Source organism: Nylanderia fulva, unplaced genomic scaffold (assembly GCF_048542155.1).
Source record: "Nylanderia fulva isolate GAGA-0341 unplaced genomic scaffold, ASM4854215v1 Scaffold5, whole genome shotgun sequence".
NCBI lineage: Eukaryota > Metazoa > Arthropoda > Insecta > Hymenoptera > Formicidae > Nylanderia > Nylanderia fulva.
Genome location: NW_028190587.1, coordinates 4,603,217 through 4,622,002, shown reverse-complemented (window position 1 = coordinate 4,622,002; position 18,786 = coordinate 4,603,217). Strand labels below are relative to the sequence as shown.

The 18,786-nt window shown below is 32.8% G+C and overlaps 4 protein-coding genes across 8 annotated transcripts; 2 read left to right on the top strand and 2 right to left on the bottom strand.

Moving 5' to 3' along the window:
• The first annotated feature begins 19 nt into the window (after positions 1 to 19).
• Positions 20 to 3,441, top strand: LOC114941611 (ataxin-3 homolog). 3 transcript variants are annotated; one of them, XM_085487129.1, is made up of 7 exons: positions 20 to 299; positions 394 to 482; positions 574 to 714; positions 820 to 984; positions 1,628 to 1,764; positions 2,096 to 2,250; positions 2,367 to 3,441. In XM_085487129.1, exons 3-7 carry the CDS (start codon positions 691 to 693, stop codon positions 2,954 to 2,956), a joined length of 1,071 nt encoding a protein of 356 aa, XP_085343255.1. In that variant the 5' UTR covers positions 20 to 299; positions 394 to 482; positions 574 to 690; the 3' UTR covers positions 2,957 to 3,441. The 3 variants fall into 3 exon arrangements, with proteins under 3 accessions (XP_085343255.1, XP_085343253.1, XP_085343254.1); XM_085487127.1 differs by having other exon boundaries at positions 22 to 299; positions 2,316 to 3,441; XM_085487128.1 differs by having other exon boundaries at positions 22 to 482; positions 2,316 to 3,441.
• Positions 3,442 to 4,101: 660 nt separating this feature from the next.
• On the top strand, positions 4,102 to 12,350 carry Unr (cold shock domain-containing Unr). Its single transcript, XM_029316718.2, has 11 exons — positions 4,102 to 4,186; positions 5,500 to 6,831; positions 6,917 to 7,093; positions 7,201 to 7,391; positions 7,496 to 7,706; positions 7,820 to 8,049; positions 8,145 to 8,406; positions 8,515 to 8,742; positions 8,874 to 9,079; positions 9,204 to 9,791; positions 9,940 to 12,350. The coding sequence occupies exons 2-11, from the start codon at positions 6,442 to 6,444 to the stop codon at positions 10,106 to 10,108; spliced, it is 2,652 nt and encodes an 883-aa protein (XP_029172551.1). The 5' UTR covers positions 4,102 to 4,186; positions 5,500 to 6,441; the 3' UTR covers positions 10,109 to 12,350.
• Positions 12,045 to 14,968, bottom strand: LOC114941647 (uncharacterized). 2 transcript variants are annotated; one of them, XM_029316689.2, is made up of 4 exons: positions 14,603 to 14,968; positions 12,808 to 12,948; positions 12,486 to 12,617; positions 12,045 to 12,242 (listed from the first exon to the last, which is right to left on the bottom strand). In XM_029316689.2, the coding sequence occupies exons 1-4, from the start codon at positions 14,649 to 14,651 to the stop codon at positions 12,178 to 12,180; spliced, it is 387 nt and encodes a 128-aa protein (XP_029172522.1). In that variant the 5' UTR covers positions 14,652 to 14,968; the 3' UTR covers positions 12,045 to 12,177. The 2 variants fall into 2 exon arrangements, with proteins under 2 accessions (XP_029172522.1, XP_029172523.1); XM_029316690.2 differs by having other exon boundaries at positions 12,808 to 12,945; positions 14,603 to 14,965.
• A 483-nt stretch (positions 14,969 to 15,451) lies between these two features.
• LOC114941646 (suppressor APC domain-containing protein 2) lies at positions 15,452 to 18,382 on the bottom strand. Of its 2 annotated transcripts, none has more exons than XM_029316688.2 (5): positions 17,251 to 18,382; positions 16,887 to 17,033; positions 16,595 to 16,807; positions 16,362 to 16,509; positions 15,452 to 16,281 (listed from the first exon to the last, which is right to left on the bottom strand). In XM_029316688.2, exons 1-4 carry the CDS (start codon positions 18,088 to 18,090, stop codon positions 16,363 to 16,365), a joined length of 1,347 nt encoding a protein of 448 aa, XP_029172521.1. In that variant the 5' UTR covers positions 18,091 to 18,382; the 3' UTR covers positions 15,452 to 16,281; position 16,362. The 2 variants fall into 2 exon arrangements, with proteins under 2 accessions (XP_029172521.1, XP_029172520.1); XM_029316687.2 differs by having other exon boundaries at positions 16,367 to 16,509.
• Positions 18,383 to 18,786: the final 404 nt, after the last annotated feature.

Sequence of the window (18,786 nt, the reverse complement as noted above, 5' to 3'; positions counted from 1 at the left end):
TAAAATATATATGTATATGTATGTATACGTGTACAGACAACGGTATATTTCTATAGCGATAAGAATACGATACTAGCAGAACCGGGCAAATGAGATAAGCGATTATCACAATCGGTTTTGATGTACGTACAGACGTGATCTCCGCCGTCCGGAAATGTTTGTGTGAAATTTAATATAGCAGATATAGCTGAAACGAGGACTGGGAATGTAAATAAAATATTACGCAATAGAGCGGAAAATTAGCCGATCTCTTCGAACATATTATTATTATCATCAAGGCGCGGCATATGGTATGCCTGGTATGTCAAATGTCAAACGTCAAACTTTGTTTCAATATAATTGACAGATAAATTTTTTTCTGGGAATGAGGGAAGAATCTACATTTTTTTACAGAAAAAAAAAGAAAATATTTATACGCATCAACGACTTAAAAAAAAAAAAATACTATGCCCCTTCACTGATGTTGGTAATCTTGAGTTAAGGTGAGTTTTTAATCCTAGTAACATTAGTCGCACACGTAACGAAGCAGCGAGTGCGACGCACAATTATCCTCTCGCTCGTTTATGGTTATAGTCGAAAAATATTTTTACGGATGACGTTTGTACGGCAAAATTGGCGGAGAAACGTTACGCTACGGTTATTATTACGCGACTGACGTGCACGTCGCATTCGGCGGACGGATATTGTGCAATGGAGAGTATATTCCACGAGAAGGTAAACACACGCCCCGAGATACGCGGTATATAATTAAGTCCCCCTCGATGTTCTCCGCGGAAGATAGAGCGATCGCGCTTATACGCTTCTGGCAATGTTTCGCAGCAAGAGGGATATCTGTGCGCCCAGCATTGCCTGAACGCGCTGCTGCAAGGTCCCTACTTTAACGCCGTGGATCTGGCGAGTTTCGGTCATCAGATGGACGAGGAGGAGAGAATTCGGATGGCCGAGTCGGGCGTCGACAGTGAAGATTACAAACTGTTTCTGGAGGTATGTGTATGAAATGCAACGTCATGAGCGAAGTTTTTTCTTCACCTGTCACATATTTGTACCTGAATGGTCTGTACAAACTTTGGGAATAAGTTCCAGGGACCAAAACAAGCGGAAAATGTCATGAACAAGGAGTCAAAAACGCTTACTTATATAGAGTTATGACAGTTCAGACACAGGCTTTCTTAGAATTAAATGAAGGCCATTTTGAACATTTAGGTATAGCAAGTGACAAAACAGTAGTCCTGTTATATCCGTAGGAAAAAATATAAATACTGTTTGCAACTTCTATACAATTTAATGTGATAATTTTTTCTACTACAAGAAAACTTCAAACCGTTATGACTCTAGAAAGAAGCATTTTTGATTCCATGTTTATAAGATATTTTCTGCTTGTTTTGGTCCCTAGAACATGTCCTGAAAATTTTTACAGACCATTATATATAAATATTGCAGTACTTATACAGTACATATATAAAGGCACCATTATATCCAACGTATACTTTAAGTTATCGAGAAGATGTCATTCTTATTTCCTTCAAAAATTTTCACAATGTTATAGATATAAAAATGCTTGGTGTTACTATTATTTTACACCAAGAGCCAAGCAAATGCATTTGTAATAATAGCTTCTTGTGTTTAGCAACCATCAGGAAACATGGACGACAGTGGATACTTTTCAGTTCAAGTTATTAGCAGTGCTTTGAAAGTTTGGGGTTTAGAACTAATTCCATATAACAGCACGGAACCGACCGCTTTACTGGCACAGAATGATCCTTCGTAGGTTTTTGATAATTTGTTCCAGTCTATTTGTGTTTTGTTTTGAGATATTTTGTTCTATTGCACTTGCAAAAACACTTTCAAATATAATATTTCATAGAATATTTATTATAATGATGTAACAAATAGATATATAAATAAATCATTATGAATAATCTGAAATTATATATCAATGAATTATTATAATAATATATGATATGAATCATTGTGAATAATAATTCTTATGAGTATGGACATATTTGAATATATTGTTTAAAAATATGAAACAATTCTATAAGTTTAAATTTTATAAGCTTTTATGAAATAATACATGAAGCAATGTACTTTTCAGACGAATGAGGGCATATATTTGTAATTATAAAGGACATTGGTTTACGATAAGGAAGCTTGGAAACCAGTGGTTCAATTTAAATTCAATGCTCAGTGGGCCACAGCTAATATCGGACACTTATCTCGCAATGTATCTAGCTCAATTGTTACAAGAAGGTAAATATAAAATAATAGTAATATCATGCATAAAAATATCAATCTCATTACTCCTTTGCTTATAGGTTATTCTATCTTTATTGTTATTGGTACACTTCCACAATGCCCTGCTGAAGATGTTCTTCTCAAAAATCCTATAGTTGTCACAAAAAGTAACTCGGAATCAAAGACTCCACCCAAAGGTTATCGTTTAGGTACTAAGGCAGAAGATGACATCTTGAAAGCTGCACTTGCGATGGGAGAAGTGAAGGTTCCACAGACATCCTGTGCATCTAGAAGTGCATCCTCACTTTTACATAAATCTGAATTATCCACAGACAAACTTCGCGAAAGGATAATTCCCATAAAAGTCGAAGGTAGAGAAGAGGAAAGTGAAGAGGAAGAAGAGGAAGAAGAGGAAGATGAAAATGTGCAATTAGCAAGGGCTCTACAGATGAGCTTGCAAAACGACGAGGACGATGTAGATAAGAGCTTGAAGTTAAGATTAGATCTTCACACTGACGATAAAACAACGCATTTAACAAACTCTACGGCAAGTGATGCGGACGAGGATGACGAGCTTAGACGAGCACTGCAATTGAGTCTCGAATGTGTGACTGCCCCACCCACGCCGGATCCTGAAGACGTCCGCTGGCGTCGATTGAATCACTTTGGTATTTATTCGAGAACGCCAAACAGCGAGCCTCCGGCAAAATTAAATACTTAACAATAAGCATAAATTTCCTGCACAAAATGTCTTATTATTACTAAACGGATACATTGTAAATTATATGATTGAGTAGCTGAATTCAAAAGGTATGTGTGTATATATACATATATATAGATATATAAATGTGTGTATATATACATATATACACACACATGACCATATATATATTATATACACAATCATATATGTATATATACGTATATAAATATAAATATATATATATACACATACATACACACATAATATATATGTATATATATTATATGTCACTTTGTATACTAATGTTATAATGATAAAAGAGAGAGAAAGAAAGTGTGTGTGTGTGTGTGTGTGTGAGAGAGAAAAATAAGCGTATTACTTTGAATATAAAATTGACTAAAGGTATATTTTCGGTTCCTGAGCGCAAATTTTGTTGATTGTCTTTTTCCCCTCTCAACTTTGTTATACTAATCCTTCTCGAAATAAAAAAATATTTGAGCAAGGATTTTTGTTATTACACTAATTAATATCAAACTAATGATAATCAATGCATAGTATATTTAGCAATAGAGATCCATTGCAAGTAGTCATTGCAATTGCACGTGTTATATATTTAGAGCGCGTCTAAAAATTTATTAATTAAAAATTAAATTGGAAATTGGAGAATGCATATTTTTTTTATTAGACGTAGAAGCATTTCCCAAATAAATTGGAACATAACATACAGCTTAGAAGCCCCCCCCCCTCTATAAAACCCTGTGCACAATAGAAGAATAAATATTAGGAATAATAAACTATTTTCAAAAAAATAAAATAAAGTGATATACAAATATTAATTTGAGTATAAATAAGAGATCTTACTAGTTTTTATTAGCACTTATTAGACCTTTATATCCGAATTTGTATTTTTATATTAGTCTTCCCACACATTTATTATTTTAAAATAATTCTTATTCTTAAATATTTAATATATTTGTAGATATATTAAATGTGTATTTAATATTTATAGATATATTAAATATATATTTTATAATGTGTATATTAAAATATATATTAAATATTATATTTCTCTATTTGCACGCAGGGCCTAAAGGTGCGTTTCCATCATGATATGATGCGTATTACGAATTTGGACCGAGCGCGCTCAATCTATATATATATGTCGGTCGCTTCTCTGTCGGATGTGTGTGAACGCTGAATGTTGACATTCAACATGGCGGCATGTCGTCAGTGCTGTGCTGTGTCGTGGTGAGTCTCGTAAAGCGATTTAATTGCCGTACGATTGCGAGCTTTCTGTAGCAGTGCATGCCGTTTGAATCCTCGGCCGATCCTCGCCGATTCCGTCTACGCGAATTGATTCCGCGACGCGACAAGCCGCGTGCGGGAGACCGCGCCGAGATCTAGCCGCAGGCGAGAGAGAAAGAGAGAGAGAAAGAAAGAGAGAAAGAAAGAGAGAGAAAGAAAGAGAGAGACCGCGACGAGATAAGACGACCTCATAAAAAAATTAGAACTTGGCTAAAATCGCGACGTGATAATGCCCCGGCTGCTCCGAGATGAAAGGGATTTTTTCTCCCAGGGAGAGACGTGGACGGGGACACTCGGATGCGCGCACAAATCGTCTATGAGGATCGTATTTGTCACTTTTATATACCACGCGATCGCGTACCAGTTCTTTCGAATTTCATAAACATTTCGCATATAATCGTGCATGGTAATATTAGATACGAGGAGTCGTGTAAATGTCTGATGTAAAGGATTCGTGATCGTGATTCACGTATGATTCCGTGACACGTATCGCAAATATCTATCTGTCTTTTAAACGCAATTTTCAACAATCATGTGGGGAACACCTAATGATAAAACAGCACGTTTCGCACCGAGTACACCGAGTCAATGTCAAATTACTGGATGATTAGGAAGAAACGTGTTTGTTCCGTTGTAGAGAGTTATGAGGATACATAAATGTTTTATTTATATATATTTTTTTTCGTTATTTCTCTTACTCAGGTAATTTGGATAAATATTTTATTTTTCTGCTTTTGGCCTCTGCAGAGAAAGTAATGTATATATGTATAATGTGTTCATACAATTCAATAATCTGCATTTAAAATTCGTTCGTTAAATTTTCGTGGAATATTTTCAGTAATTTTAAATTAATTGTTGTCAATAAAACTCATATTTTATTGCTATATTACAACATAGAGAATCTATATTATCTTTTTTTTTAATTAACATTTTTTATAGCATGTGTGTTGTGCTATATACAGTGATTTATTTTTCTATTTTTGTTTTAATTTGAATGATACTATTTATAAAATTGATTTCTTTATTTTATGTATTATTTAATTAAAATTTTGAAATTTTTATAAAATATTTACTTTGTATAAATATTTAATTATATCTTAAAATATTGTAGAATAATACTGTAAATATTTTGTATATTTTAATGCTTAGATACAAAGAGCTCGCAATCTTTAAATGAAAAATACCATATTTTTTAATATGTGTTTTTAACTTTCATAATGTTTCTTTCATACTATTTCTTCTCTTTTTCTTTGCAGCTTGTGTCATTGTTAGTTTAGGACACTTCTGAAACTAAGGCTCACTGTAAATTTCACATTTAAAAGCTGAAGAAGGAAACGCTATTATAGAAATATTGGAAGAGAACACAACCAGACTCAGCACGCATTGAAGACATCTGAGGATTTTCAAGTCAACATTTATCCTTTAAATCTCCTATGTTTTTGATTTACTTCTTTTATAAAGAATGACTGATGTTTAAAAAGAAAACACAGTTGTTCTAGTGCACGCTAAATTGAGTATTTATCAAACAGTTGTTATAATATTCAAACATATACGTATGGAAAGTATTGACAGTATATGGTGTGCTAAGATTTTGTACTTGTATTAAGTCATAAATCAACAATTAACTGCATCGTTCATTTGTATATTGTATACACAACAAGCTTTGTAAGCAAGAAATAGGTGAGCTAATATAATAGTGACCGTGATTGCGATTGCGGCTGAGATTGTGCTACTCTGCTTGGTTGATAGAACATCTTTATCTGCGTTTATAAGGAGTGCCAAGTTTGTGTCGAGCTACTGCGGTACTCTCTATTAAATAATTGATGATATATGTGTTAAAATACTTTGAAGAGACCTCACTTTCACTTCCTGGTCACAAAGGAGTCTGTATTTCTGCAGCATTTCAAAGAGCCATTCTTCCTCTTCATTAAGTTCTTATAACATTATAATAGTGAACAAAGATATAAGGTACCAAGAACCGTTCTGTGATATCTATGTTAACACTTAAATAATTGAAAAAAGACTAAAAATTTCTAAATATAAGTATATATATAAATATATATATATATATATACATATATATTGTGGTGAAACAGAAGTGTGAACATAAAAGGAATTAAGTAATTGTTTCAAGAGAAGAAGAGCAAAATTATACGTAAATATTATATATAATACACACTGCGCAAATTGAGAAGACAATGTCCAACAATCCTCAGTGGAAAACGTTCCAGCCGCCAATCATGAACTCTGACCCAGCAATACTTGACTACAAGTCTATGGCTATACCAAGTCCTAAAGCCATAACAGGATCTCATCAACCGACAACTAACAACTATCGTAATGGTACCAATTACAGTGGTGATCATTATATGGGTTCACCTCCTGAATGCGGTAAAAATTCCAACTATGGAAATTATCCTGGTGCACAATCGTCGCCCCGCAATGGCGCTACGAGATTTTCATTTGAATTCACGAGCATAGAAACAAATGCTGGTTACACTAGTGAACCTGCTACCAATAATTCTACCTATCAAGATCAATCTGCGAATCAAGGAACACGGGAAACTGGCATAATTGAGAAATTATTAGTGAGTTTTGTGAATGATATTAAACTCGATTATTTTTATAGGATATATGACTCATTTTTACATGAATGAAACTTTTATTCAACAGCATTCTTATGGATTCATACAATGCTGCGAAAGACAGGCGAGACTGTTTTTTCATTTTAGCCAATTTAGTGGTAATATTGAACATTTGAAGATTGGAGATCCTGTGGAGTTTGAAATGACTTATGATCGGCGAACAGGCAAGCCTATCGCAAGCACCGTTAGTAAAATTGCTCCAGTGGTTAGTACAATAATAATATTGATGATGATAATAATATAATAAAAGCATGAGACAGATTGATGAAAAATAATAGTGTAACAAACTTAAAATATAATAATTTGTTTAAGGCATTGGGTGATCAACGATGCATTGGTAATGTAACAACGGAGTTACAAGCGAGTGGTGATTCACAAGGACGTATCAGTTACGAAAATCGTGGAGAATGTTTTTTTCTGCCATATACCAAAGATGATGTCGAAGGAAACGTTACTTTGCGTGCTGGTGACAAAGTTTCATTTCAAATTGCTACTAATCAACGGTATGATATATATATATATATATATATTTTAATTTTTTTTAGATAATAAAATATACGAAATATTGTAATGATTAATTTTTTATATGTATAAACGCATATTACAGAGGAAATCTGGGTGCGTGTAATGTGAGATTGGAGAATCCAGCGCATCCAGTTCGATATCGCGGTGTGGTGTGTTCTATGAAAGAAAATTTTGGTTTTATCGAGCGTGCTGATGTAGTCAAAGAAATATTCTTCCACTTTAGTGAAGCTAAGTCTATGAAAGAAGAACTTAGACTAGGAGATGATGTGGAATTCATAATACAAACACGCAATGTAAGTGAAAAATTGTTAAAACAAATTTTTTAATCAAAATCTACAGACGCATAAATATTATAATGACGTAAAATGACGATTTGAATAATAAATCTAATATTTTGCCATTGCAGGGAAAGGAGGTGGCTTGCAACATCACAAAATTACCACCTGGTTCAATTATATTTGAGGAAGTCAGTAATGAAGTTGTGAAAGGACAAGTGTTGAAGCCTTTGGAGAGAGGTACTGCTGCTCGTCATCAAAATGATCCCTTACCTGGACGAATTCGATACAGAGACAGTAATCATTCTGAAGTGGAAGTACCATTTGGTGACAAAGATCAAAAAGGCGACTTCACCCTTAGGTAATAAATATAAATTATTTAAAAAATATGAATTTTTTTCTTTCATTCTTGCATATGTAAACACACATTCATATATTGCAATTCAATTTTTTCAGGCATGGAGACTGGGTTCAATTTCGTATTGCGACGGACACTAGAGATCAACTTAAAAGAGCTACAGAGATAATGTTATTACCAGAATCTTTCACTGTATCAGGTGAAAAACGAGAGCAAGGTGTTATACAATCTCTCAAAGATGGATTTGGCTTTATTCGTTGCGTAGAAAGAGAACTCAGGCTTTTCTTTCACTTTAATGAAGTTCTTGATGTTGATAGAGAAATTAGTGTAGGAGATGAGGTCGAATTTACAGTCATACAAGTGAGTATATAATTTAATTAATAATAATTTATAATATAATTAACAATTAACATAATTTCTTGTTACAAATTAGTTATCAATTTTTATCTTATAATTTTTTTTCATAAGGATCCTTCGTCATCATTTTCTAATAATCGACAAAGTGCTATTAGATTGAAACATTTGACGATGGGTACTGTATCGTTTCAAACTATTATAGAAAAGGATATATTAGGTACTGTAATACAAGATACAAATTCAATGGAACCTGGCCTTATTGGTTATGGCCAACAGAAAAGCATTATTTTCTTCTCGAAAGATTGTGACCCTAAGCATATTCCAAAATTGGGCGATAAGGTAAATTTATATATAAAATTATACTAATTATATTAAATTTTACTAATTATATGAAACTTTGATTTTTTTAAATCCATTTTCTATTTTACGACTTTTCTATACATTCTATAATTTTTACTCAATCTGTGTAGGTGATGTTCAATATTGTTCAAGTAAAACGAAATAAAGAGCTTGTAGCCGAAGACATATTTTTAGTAAATGCTGCTGGTGAAAAAATTCAAAATGTTAACAAAAAATCAAATGGACAAGTTTGTCAAGGTTTTATAGCTGCTCTTAAAGATGGATTTGGCTTTATCGAAACAGTAAATCATGATAGAGAAATATTTTTTCACTTCAGGTAAAGGTTGCGCCTGTGTGTACTTTAATTTTTATATTTTATTATGCTATATTTTATAATTATAAATTATAACAATTTCATGACGTATGTATAAAATGACATTTAATTTAATTTTTATTTGCAGTAATTTTGAAGGAGATGCTAATACATTGGAATTGGGAGCCGATATCGAATTTACAATTGGTAGTTCTAGTAATGGAAGAGGATCCGGTGGTTGTGTAGCTGCCGATCATGTTAAACTGGTACCACGCGGAAGTATTCCGAGGCCTACGGCAATTAGCGAGGTCCTAGATGGTACTGTGATACGACCATTACGAAGTGCAAATCCCGAGCAGATTGAGTACGCTGGTTTGATCAAAATTAATCCATCTAACGAGGACGAGGAAACGCCGGAATACGAATTCGGACTTATGGGACTTTCTAACAAGCGGGAGCTATTACAAGCTGGTGATCCTGTGCAACTACAAGTTGATTCAGACGGTCATGCTTGCAATATCGTAGCCGTCAGAAAAAAAAGAAGAGCAACCGTGGATGCGGTGAAAGGTCCCTTCGGTTTTCTCGCTTATGAAGTCGATGAGGGTAAGAAGTTATTCTTCCATATAAGCGAGGTTCGGGACCACGCTACGTTGCAACCGGGTGATCAGGTGGAATTCGTTTTGGTTACTAATCAACGCACTGGCAAATCATCGGCGTGCAACGTGACTCGTTTAAGGTAAAATGAAGAAAACATTTTTTTTAAGTCTCCTGGCTCCTCGCCGACTATGTTGGAATTGTGACGTTAGGAGCCAAGAGCCTTAAATATGCGTAATGTTTTTTTTTGTTTTTCATGCAAACATTATAGTTTTGCGAATTATTAATAGTGATGCTGTTCAACAACGACCCGAGCGTTTGATAAGCCGATTGCGTACTATATCGTTGGAAGACTCAGGTCCAAAATTAACTGTGGTCAGACAACCAAGAGGTCCCGATGGCACGCGCGGATTTAGCCAGGAAAGATGCCAACACACTCCTGGTGCCATAGAAGAGTAATGCGCTGTGAGACATTTATTGATTATTCAAATTGTAATCTACAATTTGTTTTTTAGTTCATACACTTCGATACCAAGATTACTATTTTAAGCATGGTCATAAAAGTTTGCCAAATTCAGACTAATGCAACAACAATAATTATGAGATAGTGATCTGGAATTGGATGGTGGTGAATGAGGGCCAGAATAATATAAAAGTAAAAAAAAAGAAAGAAAAGAACAACGACTTATTTTATCACCTCATAATGGAAGAAAACGAAAGGCAGTTTGTCTTATTCTTAAGATAACATTAGAATTTCAATACGTAATTGGTTTATCTCTTTAATTTCCCGCGTCTTCATGAATTTATTACTAAGCTATATTCGATGTTAATTTTCTAAACATAATCAATAGTTTATAGGATTCATCGAAATTTTTTATTAGTATGTTTATTTTCATAGACGTTCGGCCAACATATATCAATTCGTTTTGTTATTTTGAAAAATAATGGAGTATAGTATCCCAGAGTATATACTTAGATGTTGAGCTGCTGACTACCTATTTGTATACTCTAAGACGATATCTTATCTCTGCCTTTATATAAAAATATATTCTTACACATTAATACAATCTTTATTTGCATGATTTTCTTCGAACTTGTTTTACTTATTATGTACTTTATACGCATGGTATATATGTGCAATAAGTAAAAAAAGAAAATATTTGAAAAAATTATATGCAAATGCAAAGAATATATACGAGATTTAATTGTAAAATTGAGGGAAAATAATCTGTACTATATAATTCATTGGGATTAATTGTATCATTTTATCACGTCAGAAGCTATATGGTTTGTTATAACGAATTATAATACTGAGTGTCACTCTGTTGAAACATCTATACGAATATCAACAAGCAAAAGAGAGTTTATTAAGACCTAAACGCAGACAAGTATAATAAGCTTTCTGTACCAGGAAATAAAAACAAAATTTAGGTTCTGCTTGCTTAAAAATCGTAAATGAGCAAATCTTGAAGATGATTTGAAACTAAAATAGTAAAAATAATATTTAACAAAAAAAGAATAATTTGCTCACCACGTTTTTTCTACCGCGCTTAACTCTTAATTAGCTTCTTATTTGCTTGTGGATATTACAATGTCGAAGCCTTCTACTTCAATTTTATCTATAAATTTGGAAAAAAGGAAGTTATGACTGGCTAATTATCTTAGATAATATATATAAATAAATATATAATTATATATATATATATATATATATATATATATATATATAATTTTATATGTATATTATATATTATGCATATTATATATAAATATATACATATATATAATATAAATATATTTATATACATATGTATATATATATTTATATATATTTAACATACATATTGTTATAAGTTCCTCTAATGCAGTCTCGTGTTGTAAAATCAAATTAGTATTACGAATTCTGTGGTCATACAACAATGGAAGTTACAAAAAAATACCTATGTAAAGAATAAGAAGTCACATTTTATAAGTTTTGCCACCTCTGAAACGGAAAGCGAGATACATGTGGCATTATTGTAGAGAGATATGTGAAAGAAATAATGTAAAATATAAGGTAAAGTACGTAACACAAGCACGATACAAACTAAGCGCTTGTTCCGAAACCCGTGGATCCAACACATCGTGTGCATACATATTGTAAAATTATTGATGAATAAACAGTGGAAGTATCAAAGATATATCTATATACTTTGTATAAAATCTAAAATTCTCTTTTAAAATCGCAGTTATTTTGCGGCATAATATTTTAAAAATATTCTGCTCACTTTAATGTTTTATTCTGCTACCGTATTATACTTTTAATATTAAAAAAATTGCACGATTACAAAAAGTTTGAAGTAAAACATAAATTTCCTAAATATATGTGGTATCATACGGTAAATAAAACGACATATTGTATGTTAATATTTATTATGTATGTACAAAGATGTGTAAATATGTCTTATGAGATACATTTCTTTTTTTGTACGTATGTATCATATTAAGACGAATTTGGATCATGATGAAAGAATAAGAAGAAGAACGATTTAAATTATAACACATTCGTAAGGGAATTGCCCTTGGAAAAGTAAATTGTCCGCTTGTGGACAACCTGTAACATATAATTGTTCATATTAATTTTCTTTTTTTTTTCTTATATGTCATAATATCATGTTGAAAAAAAACTCAAAAAATGCGAAGGTTTCTCAATATTAAATAACATCTAATTTTTTTCTTTCACCGAAATATCCTTTGTTTACTAATCCTATTCACTTTCAATATGCGAAGAGGCACAATATTCACTATATAAAATTGAAATTGCGAAAATTAAATTGCTGTTATTGGAATTACTAACGTGTCTCGCAATAAGTGCCGTAGAATCCAGTTCCTTCGCAGCGGCATTTAAATCCGGGCTCCGATGATATTTGGGAACATGAGCCTTCGTTCAGACAAGGCTTCGATCGAGAACATATGTCGCTACGTCCTCCTGCAGAGATAAGTTAAGTAATTCTTACACGAGTGTTAAACAATCAACTAAAATGTGTGAGTACCTAATATATATAATATACTTCCTTTTCTTTATTCTTCGTAATATGATAAAATGTTCAAAGAATATGGAAAGTACATCCTCAACACATAATTGATTATATATGTATATTATAGATTTAACAGATTACCTTTCAGCGCTAGCTTGCAATCATCATTGTTATTATATCTGTATTCAGATTTGCAGCCGTAGCCGCAACTGCATTGTGCATTGTAGATGCGACATCCGTATCGCATCTGATCCAACTCGCATCCCTCGGACAATATAACTGCTGGCAAAAAGCTTGGTATTAATCACACCGCATTGAATAAGCTTATTTCAACTATTTAAATGAAGAGACACATATATAAGTTAGTATTTATACAAGATATTCTTTAAATCAATTTGTGATATCATATTTTTCATTAGATTTTTCAATGAAATCGGTATATTTCTTTAATAAAAATGCTAAATATAATTTTAAAATTAATAAATAATTAAAAATAAGAAGCTTGTAGTGGAAAAAATAAAAATACAATATTTCTTATATAAGCTAATTTTAATTTTAAATTTATGGTTACACAAAAAGATAGACAATGCACTATACGTTGAAATATAGATGCAATAAATAAAAATTCTTTTGATATTTCCTCTAAGAAAATTACTCAATGAAGCTGTGATAAAGTGGACAGTTTGGTTCTGATATATAGAAGAATAATGAGACTTGTGATATCTATGTATTTATTAATAACTGTTTTAACGTACATATATTGCCAGAATTAATAGACACGACAATCTATGTGCGTCTGCATTCTATATTTATTAATTATCTGCATTATTTTTAGGTGAATGTATTACAGACGCAATAGAAGTATCTGTAGTTTATTTATCCCAGAAGAGGAGATAGTGATGCGTTAGCAGAGGCAAATGTTTGCACCGGATGTGGCTGACTGTACTTCCCACTTGTCTAAATTGATAAGTGTTTCACGAGAGGATACCTCGCGTGCGTGGGTTAATCGATTTTTAGATTATCACTTTTCTTATCACGCGTGCGATAGCGATTTCTTTATTCTGTCCAATGTATGGATATATTGCAGCGACATATATATATATATATATATATATATATATATATATATACTGTAATTTTTATTAATTTAAGTAAACACTTCGCGCGTGCATTTCTTCAGTCGCGTTTATTCAAGAGTTAAATTGTTAATTACGAACGATACGGTTTATTGTGACGGTATAATCAGAAAGAAAGAAAAAAAGGCGTATGCGGGATGTTAAGCATTGAGTGCCATTCACTATCATTATGACGGGTTTATCGTCTGATTACTCGAAAGTAAACTGAGAATGCGTCTCATACATTGTTGCTGTTTATTCTATAAGATTAATTTCATTAAGGGTATTGTAATACTTTTAAAAATTATTACATACCGCATTAAATTAAAAAAATAGTTGTGTGCATATTTAAAACTACTATCTCGGAAAAGCTGACGAAGATAAAGAAAATTTTTGTATTAATTATCGAGAGAAGACAATAAGAAAGGAAATTTGTAACTTATTGAAGTGATAGCTAAAAAAAGAATTTTAAGAGGAAATGTTGCCTCGATATATATTTCGAATCTAATCAGACAAGTATATCAGTTGTGCTTTTTGAGCAAACGATATTGAAAATATTGTCATATTTTGAATGCGCCACTTTATATATAATTTTGAAACAATATCATTAATTATATATAATTAGTATATAATAAATTATATATAATTAATTATATTTATAATCGCCGGCAATTAATTATACATTTAATCAATCACTTATTAAAATCTCTGTGAAATTTATAAATTAAAAAAAAATTTATTAATCACACTTAACAATAGCCTGCATATGTAACAACTATAATAATAATAATGTATTGTTTGAATATTATAACAAGTCTTACCTATTGTTAAGAGGAACAGAGCAGTCGACAGCGTCAATCTCGGTAGCATGATGTTCTCAGCTGAGGGGAGACGAGAGAAACGTCAAGGAGTATCGTGGACGGTAATAATCTAGAAGAGCTCGGAGCTCAAAGGGGAAGATCGTCGACCGCTCGGCGCCTGCTGGTAGGCTTTCGTCGCGAGACCGATGTCAAAGGTCGGGCGGCTCTCACACAAAGGGGATACGAGATCAGTGCGGTTCTCCTCGTCGGCGCCACGAGGGGCTATGATGAGGCTGCGCTGCAACGGTGGGAAGCGCTCCAGGACGATGCAGCGGCCGAGTCGACCAAACCCGTCGACTCGTGGCAACTAACTGTCGACTGGTGGATCACTAAGCTAAGATGCGATCGCATGCAGATGAAACGCGCCGAGAAATTATGCGTGGGATGCACGCGAGTCACAATGTCTAACAGAGATTTGTATATGCAAAATATTTATATATATTATATTTATTTTATTTAGTTTTCATTCGCGAATCTATTGTAAATTTTAGAGATTTTCTATTACTGACATTCATCATTTCTCATTGTCAGTCACATATTTGTTTATACAATACAATATTTGCTCTTGCACAGAAAATAGTATTAAATAATATAAAATAAATAATAAATTATTTTAAGCTATATTACAAATAATTTAAGATAACAAAAGAAAATTATTTAGTTATTACATTTTCATTGAACATTTGTTTATTATTAGTTTACTTTATTAAGCAAAACGTAGTGTAATGCTTTGGTTCAATTTGTAGATATTAAAATTAAAAAGAAATATGTTCTCTAATTTAATCAAATTATTTCCATTTTAAAATCGTGTACGTGAAATTCTTTTCTGTGAATATGATTAACTCTATCGAGCAAAATTTAAATTAACGGATTTGACGACATATATTGTAGTAACATGCTATCGCCTTTCAGAATTCGATAACATTTGACACTGGTGACTCTAAGTCCGGAAATTGATGAAATGTATGTCATGGAGAATCATAAAATTTACTGTGTTCTTGACAAAGCAGTAAAATTTAATAAAAATTTCCACGAGATCAAGATCGATATGTCAAGAGTGCATCACGTGTTATCATTGCAGAGATAAAAATATACGCGACTTATGATTATAATATCAAGGAAATAGACACCCACACGCGCGTGTCATGTTAATTAATATATATATGATATTTTAAAATAATAATTTATTATAAAACAGATTTTTTTTGATAGATTACAGAGAATTTAAAATATGTTGTTCACTTATATTGTGTGACTATATTTAGATAATATAATCATATACCATTAAAGTAAATATCTTACAACTTTAATATAAAATATCAAATAAGGAAGCAATGAAGTTATTTTAATATAGAATATCAAATATATTTATATTTTTAAATTATATCCCATGGTATTATAAAATCTATTGTATCTAAAACATGACATTTTGTCTATTTTTAAAACATTCCACTGTAAGGTGTCTGATATATTAATTAGCAATGTTGACAATTGAATTGATTCTATAAATATGATACTTAGAAAATAAAAGTATCTAGAACATCAGTGGACTGCATTAGTTTGGAAATTCGTTTTACTTTTATTCTATTTAAAGCTTATCATTTGTGTGACACGGTTCCAAAGCTTGACATATTTATATTCTGAAAAGGATATTTTCAATAAAATTAAATATAATTTTATTCTACCTCTCAATGATAATTAATTTAAATACTATTAGTACCTTACATGAACGTTTGATCGTGTTGTTCATGAATCATTGTTGCTCTTCGAGATTGAATCAATCCAGACTGTCTACTGTACAATTCCCTAACAAGACTGTCTTTTTCTTGCTCAAGTAATGCTATTCGTTGGCTTTTTTTGCTAACTTCCTGTTTTGATTTTACATAAAAAAATAATCTGAATTAAATTGCATGAATTTTTTAGTGTGATTTTAAAATCAATATAATGCATTACCTCATTTAATCTATGATTTTGTTGTTTAAGCCGTGATAACATATCCTGTTGAAGCTGGGCTGAAGTCGGAGTACTCAAGAAAGCGAGATTCATATGAAGAGGAAGTCCTCCACGTTCCCAAGTACTTATCAAGGCAGCTAGATGCCGATTTACTTCTAAAACTCGTGCACGTTGTAGTTCTAAACGCTCTTGCTGTGCCTCTGTCCATTGCTCCTATAACAAATAAAATATTATAGTTGTATGTACATACATAGCACAGTTTTATATAAGAGAAAGAATTAGATTTCTTTACCACATGAGAGCCCATTCGTCCAAGATGTTTAATCTTCTCTTGCGTAGCAGAAATTTGTTTCAAGTACCATTCTCTGGCTTTATCAACAGCAGTTAGACCTTGAAGTAGTACATCTTTTTCTTGTTCAATCTGTTTCATTCTTTTCATCTAAAAGTATAATATATAAATGTATCCTTTTAAAATATGAAAAATACAAAGGATTCCTAACTATTATATAAAAAAATTATATTAAATTCAAAATAATAAAAGTAATTACAAATTTTACATTTTTAAGAGATTGCGTATCGAGGTTAATAATTAATCAAGCATACCCAGAACCAATCACCAAGTGTTAGTTGGGAGTCCTAGAGGAGAACATCTTTACCATATTGTAATCAATACCATTCTGCAACGTATGCCGTCTAGGTTCTCTGCGACGACCCGACGGTTTCTTGGCTTGAAGACCAAGTTGAGTAGTCTGTATATCGACTGCTTTACCATCACCCAGGACTCTGGCCGGTCTCAACAACGTCCTAGCATCCGGTCTATAATTTACAGCCTGCAACTGACGTTTCTCCTTCTCATCGTTCATCATGAGACCCATTTGCCAATTCTGCAGAGCAGTTCTAATCTCAGACTTGTCAAAGTTACGCTCAGAACCCATCATTCTACCTTCTAACGCAGCGCCTGTCCTTGGTGGCTTTGGTGGGCCGTACACTTTAGTGATCTTTGGCTCCCCAAGGTTTCTCCCATCCATTAATTCCAATTGCGCATTCATATCTTTGCGATTGGCCAGTAACTGCGGCATACTCAGAGTGCGTTGCTGAGATATGGCATTGTTGGGCCTTATAGTGGCGGTGTTGGGAGAGGTCCAAGGTGCCTTGTTTTGATTGTCAGGGATAAGTATCGGTGCAGAAGGGGGCCTGTTTAGCTGACTCTCGTGCTTCTTGGAGTCTGCCTCCGTCTGTATTTGCAGTAGACAGATCTGCAAACCCGCGCAGAATCTCTCGAATGACAGCAAACCGTTCGACGGTGTCACCTTCTTTAAGCTGTCGAGGATACCTTTGGGCAGACCCTGGGTGCCGTCGTCCTGCCATCGACCCTCTATGTCAGTGAACTTGACGAAACCGGTGCTCTGATCGTCCATTATGTCGAACAACGTACGCATCGCGTTGACGAAGTGCTTCGGCAATCCGTCCGCAGTCGACGCTTGTATTTGTGCCATATTTATTTACTTACGTAGGGTTTAACTTCGATTAAATTGTGCGTTATCTTCCAGGTAACGGCAGAAACATCATTAACGGCACTCAGAGGATTGTGTATACTTTACTTCTCACATATATTATCCCACCTGGATTGTTTTTCCTGTGCAATTTTTTAATACATTTATCGAGAAATAATCATTGGTTTCTCTTATTGTTTAAATACAGTGAAAAAAAAACGGTTTCACTGTGATCTCATGATTTCGCCACACAAATTGTTTTCCTTGCAGATTAATTTTTCGGACGGCCATATGCAATCACATCAGAAGAATAATCTAGTGATAAATCTAGATTGTGTTCGAAAATCTGTCAGTCAAAGTTCAGAATTTGACCAACCGGAGAGCGAGGATCTCTTTGTCTTGATTGGTCAATCTCACCCTAGATGAGTACACTTTTGAACATATTTAGTGTTGCCATCCAATGCTCTTTCGCATTGTTCATGGTCAACATTCCCATGCTCATCCTCAAATTTAAATTTAAATTCAGTCATGTTATAATATCATCAATCAAACATCTTTGATTAAATTTATTTAAATTTTATTAATTGTTACACATAGTTAATTAATGGAAATAGAGAAATTATATCGATTTTCTTAAGTCAATTATTAATGGAAGAGATTCGCATTAAATTTGCTATATTTAATCGTCAATTATATACT

Coding starts and splice junctions, on each gene's coding strand:
- Unr (XM_029316718.2), top strand. CDS start 6,442: ATGTCCAACAATCCTCAGTGGAAAACGTTCCAGCCGCCAATCATGAAC. Junction 6,832..6,916: donor GCATAATTGAGAAATTATTA/GTGAGTTTTGTG, acceptor TTTATTCAACAG/CATTCTTATGGATTCATACA. Junction 7,094..7,200: donor TTAGTAAAATTGCTCCAGTG/GTTAGTACAATA, acceptor AATTTGTTTAAG/GCATTGGGTGATCAACGATG.
- LOC114941611 (XM_085487127.1), top strand. CDS start 691: ATGGAGAGTATATTCCACGAGAAG. Junction 715..819: donor AGAGTATATTCCACGAGAAG/GTAAACACACGC, acceptor AATGTTTCGCAG/CAAGAGGGATATCTGTGCGC. Junction 2,251..2,315: donor AGCTCAATTGTTACAAGAAG/GTAAATATAAAA, acceptor CTTTGCTTATAG/GTTATTCTATCTTTATTGTT.
- LOC114941646 (XM_029316687.2), bottom strand. CDS start 18,090: ATGGCACAAATACAAGCGTCGACTGCGGACGGATTGCCGAAGCACTTC. Junction 17,034..17,250: donor ATGGTATTGATTACAATATG/GTAAAGATGTTC, acceptor TTATACTTTTAG/ATGAAAAGAATGAAACAGAT. Junction 16,510..16,594: donor AAAATCATAGATTAAATGAG/GTAATGCATTAT, acceptor AAATCAAAACAG/GAAGTTAGCAAAAAAAGCCA.
- LOC114941647 (XM_029316689.2), bottom strand. CDS start 14,651: ATGCTACCGAGATTGACGCTGTCGACTGCTCTGTTCCTCTTAACAATA. Junction 12,949..14,602: donor TCTGTTCCTCTTAACAATAG/GTAAGACTTGTT, acceptor GCTTTTTGCCAG/CAGTTATATTGTCCGAGGGA. Junction 12,618..12,807: donor TTGCAAGCTAGCGCTGAAAG/GTAATCTGTTAA, acceptor TTATCTCTGCAG/GAGGACGTAGCGACATATGT.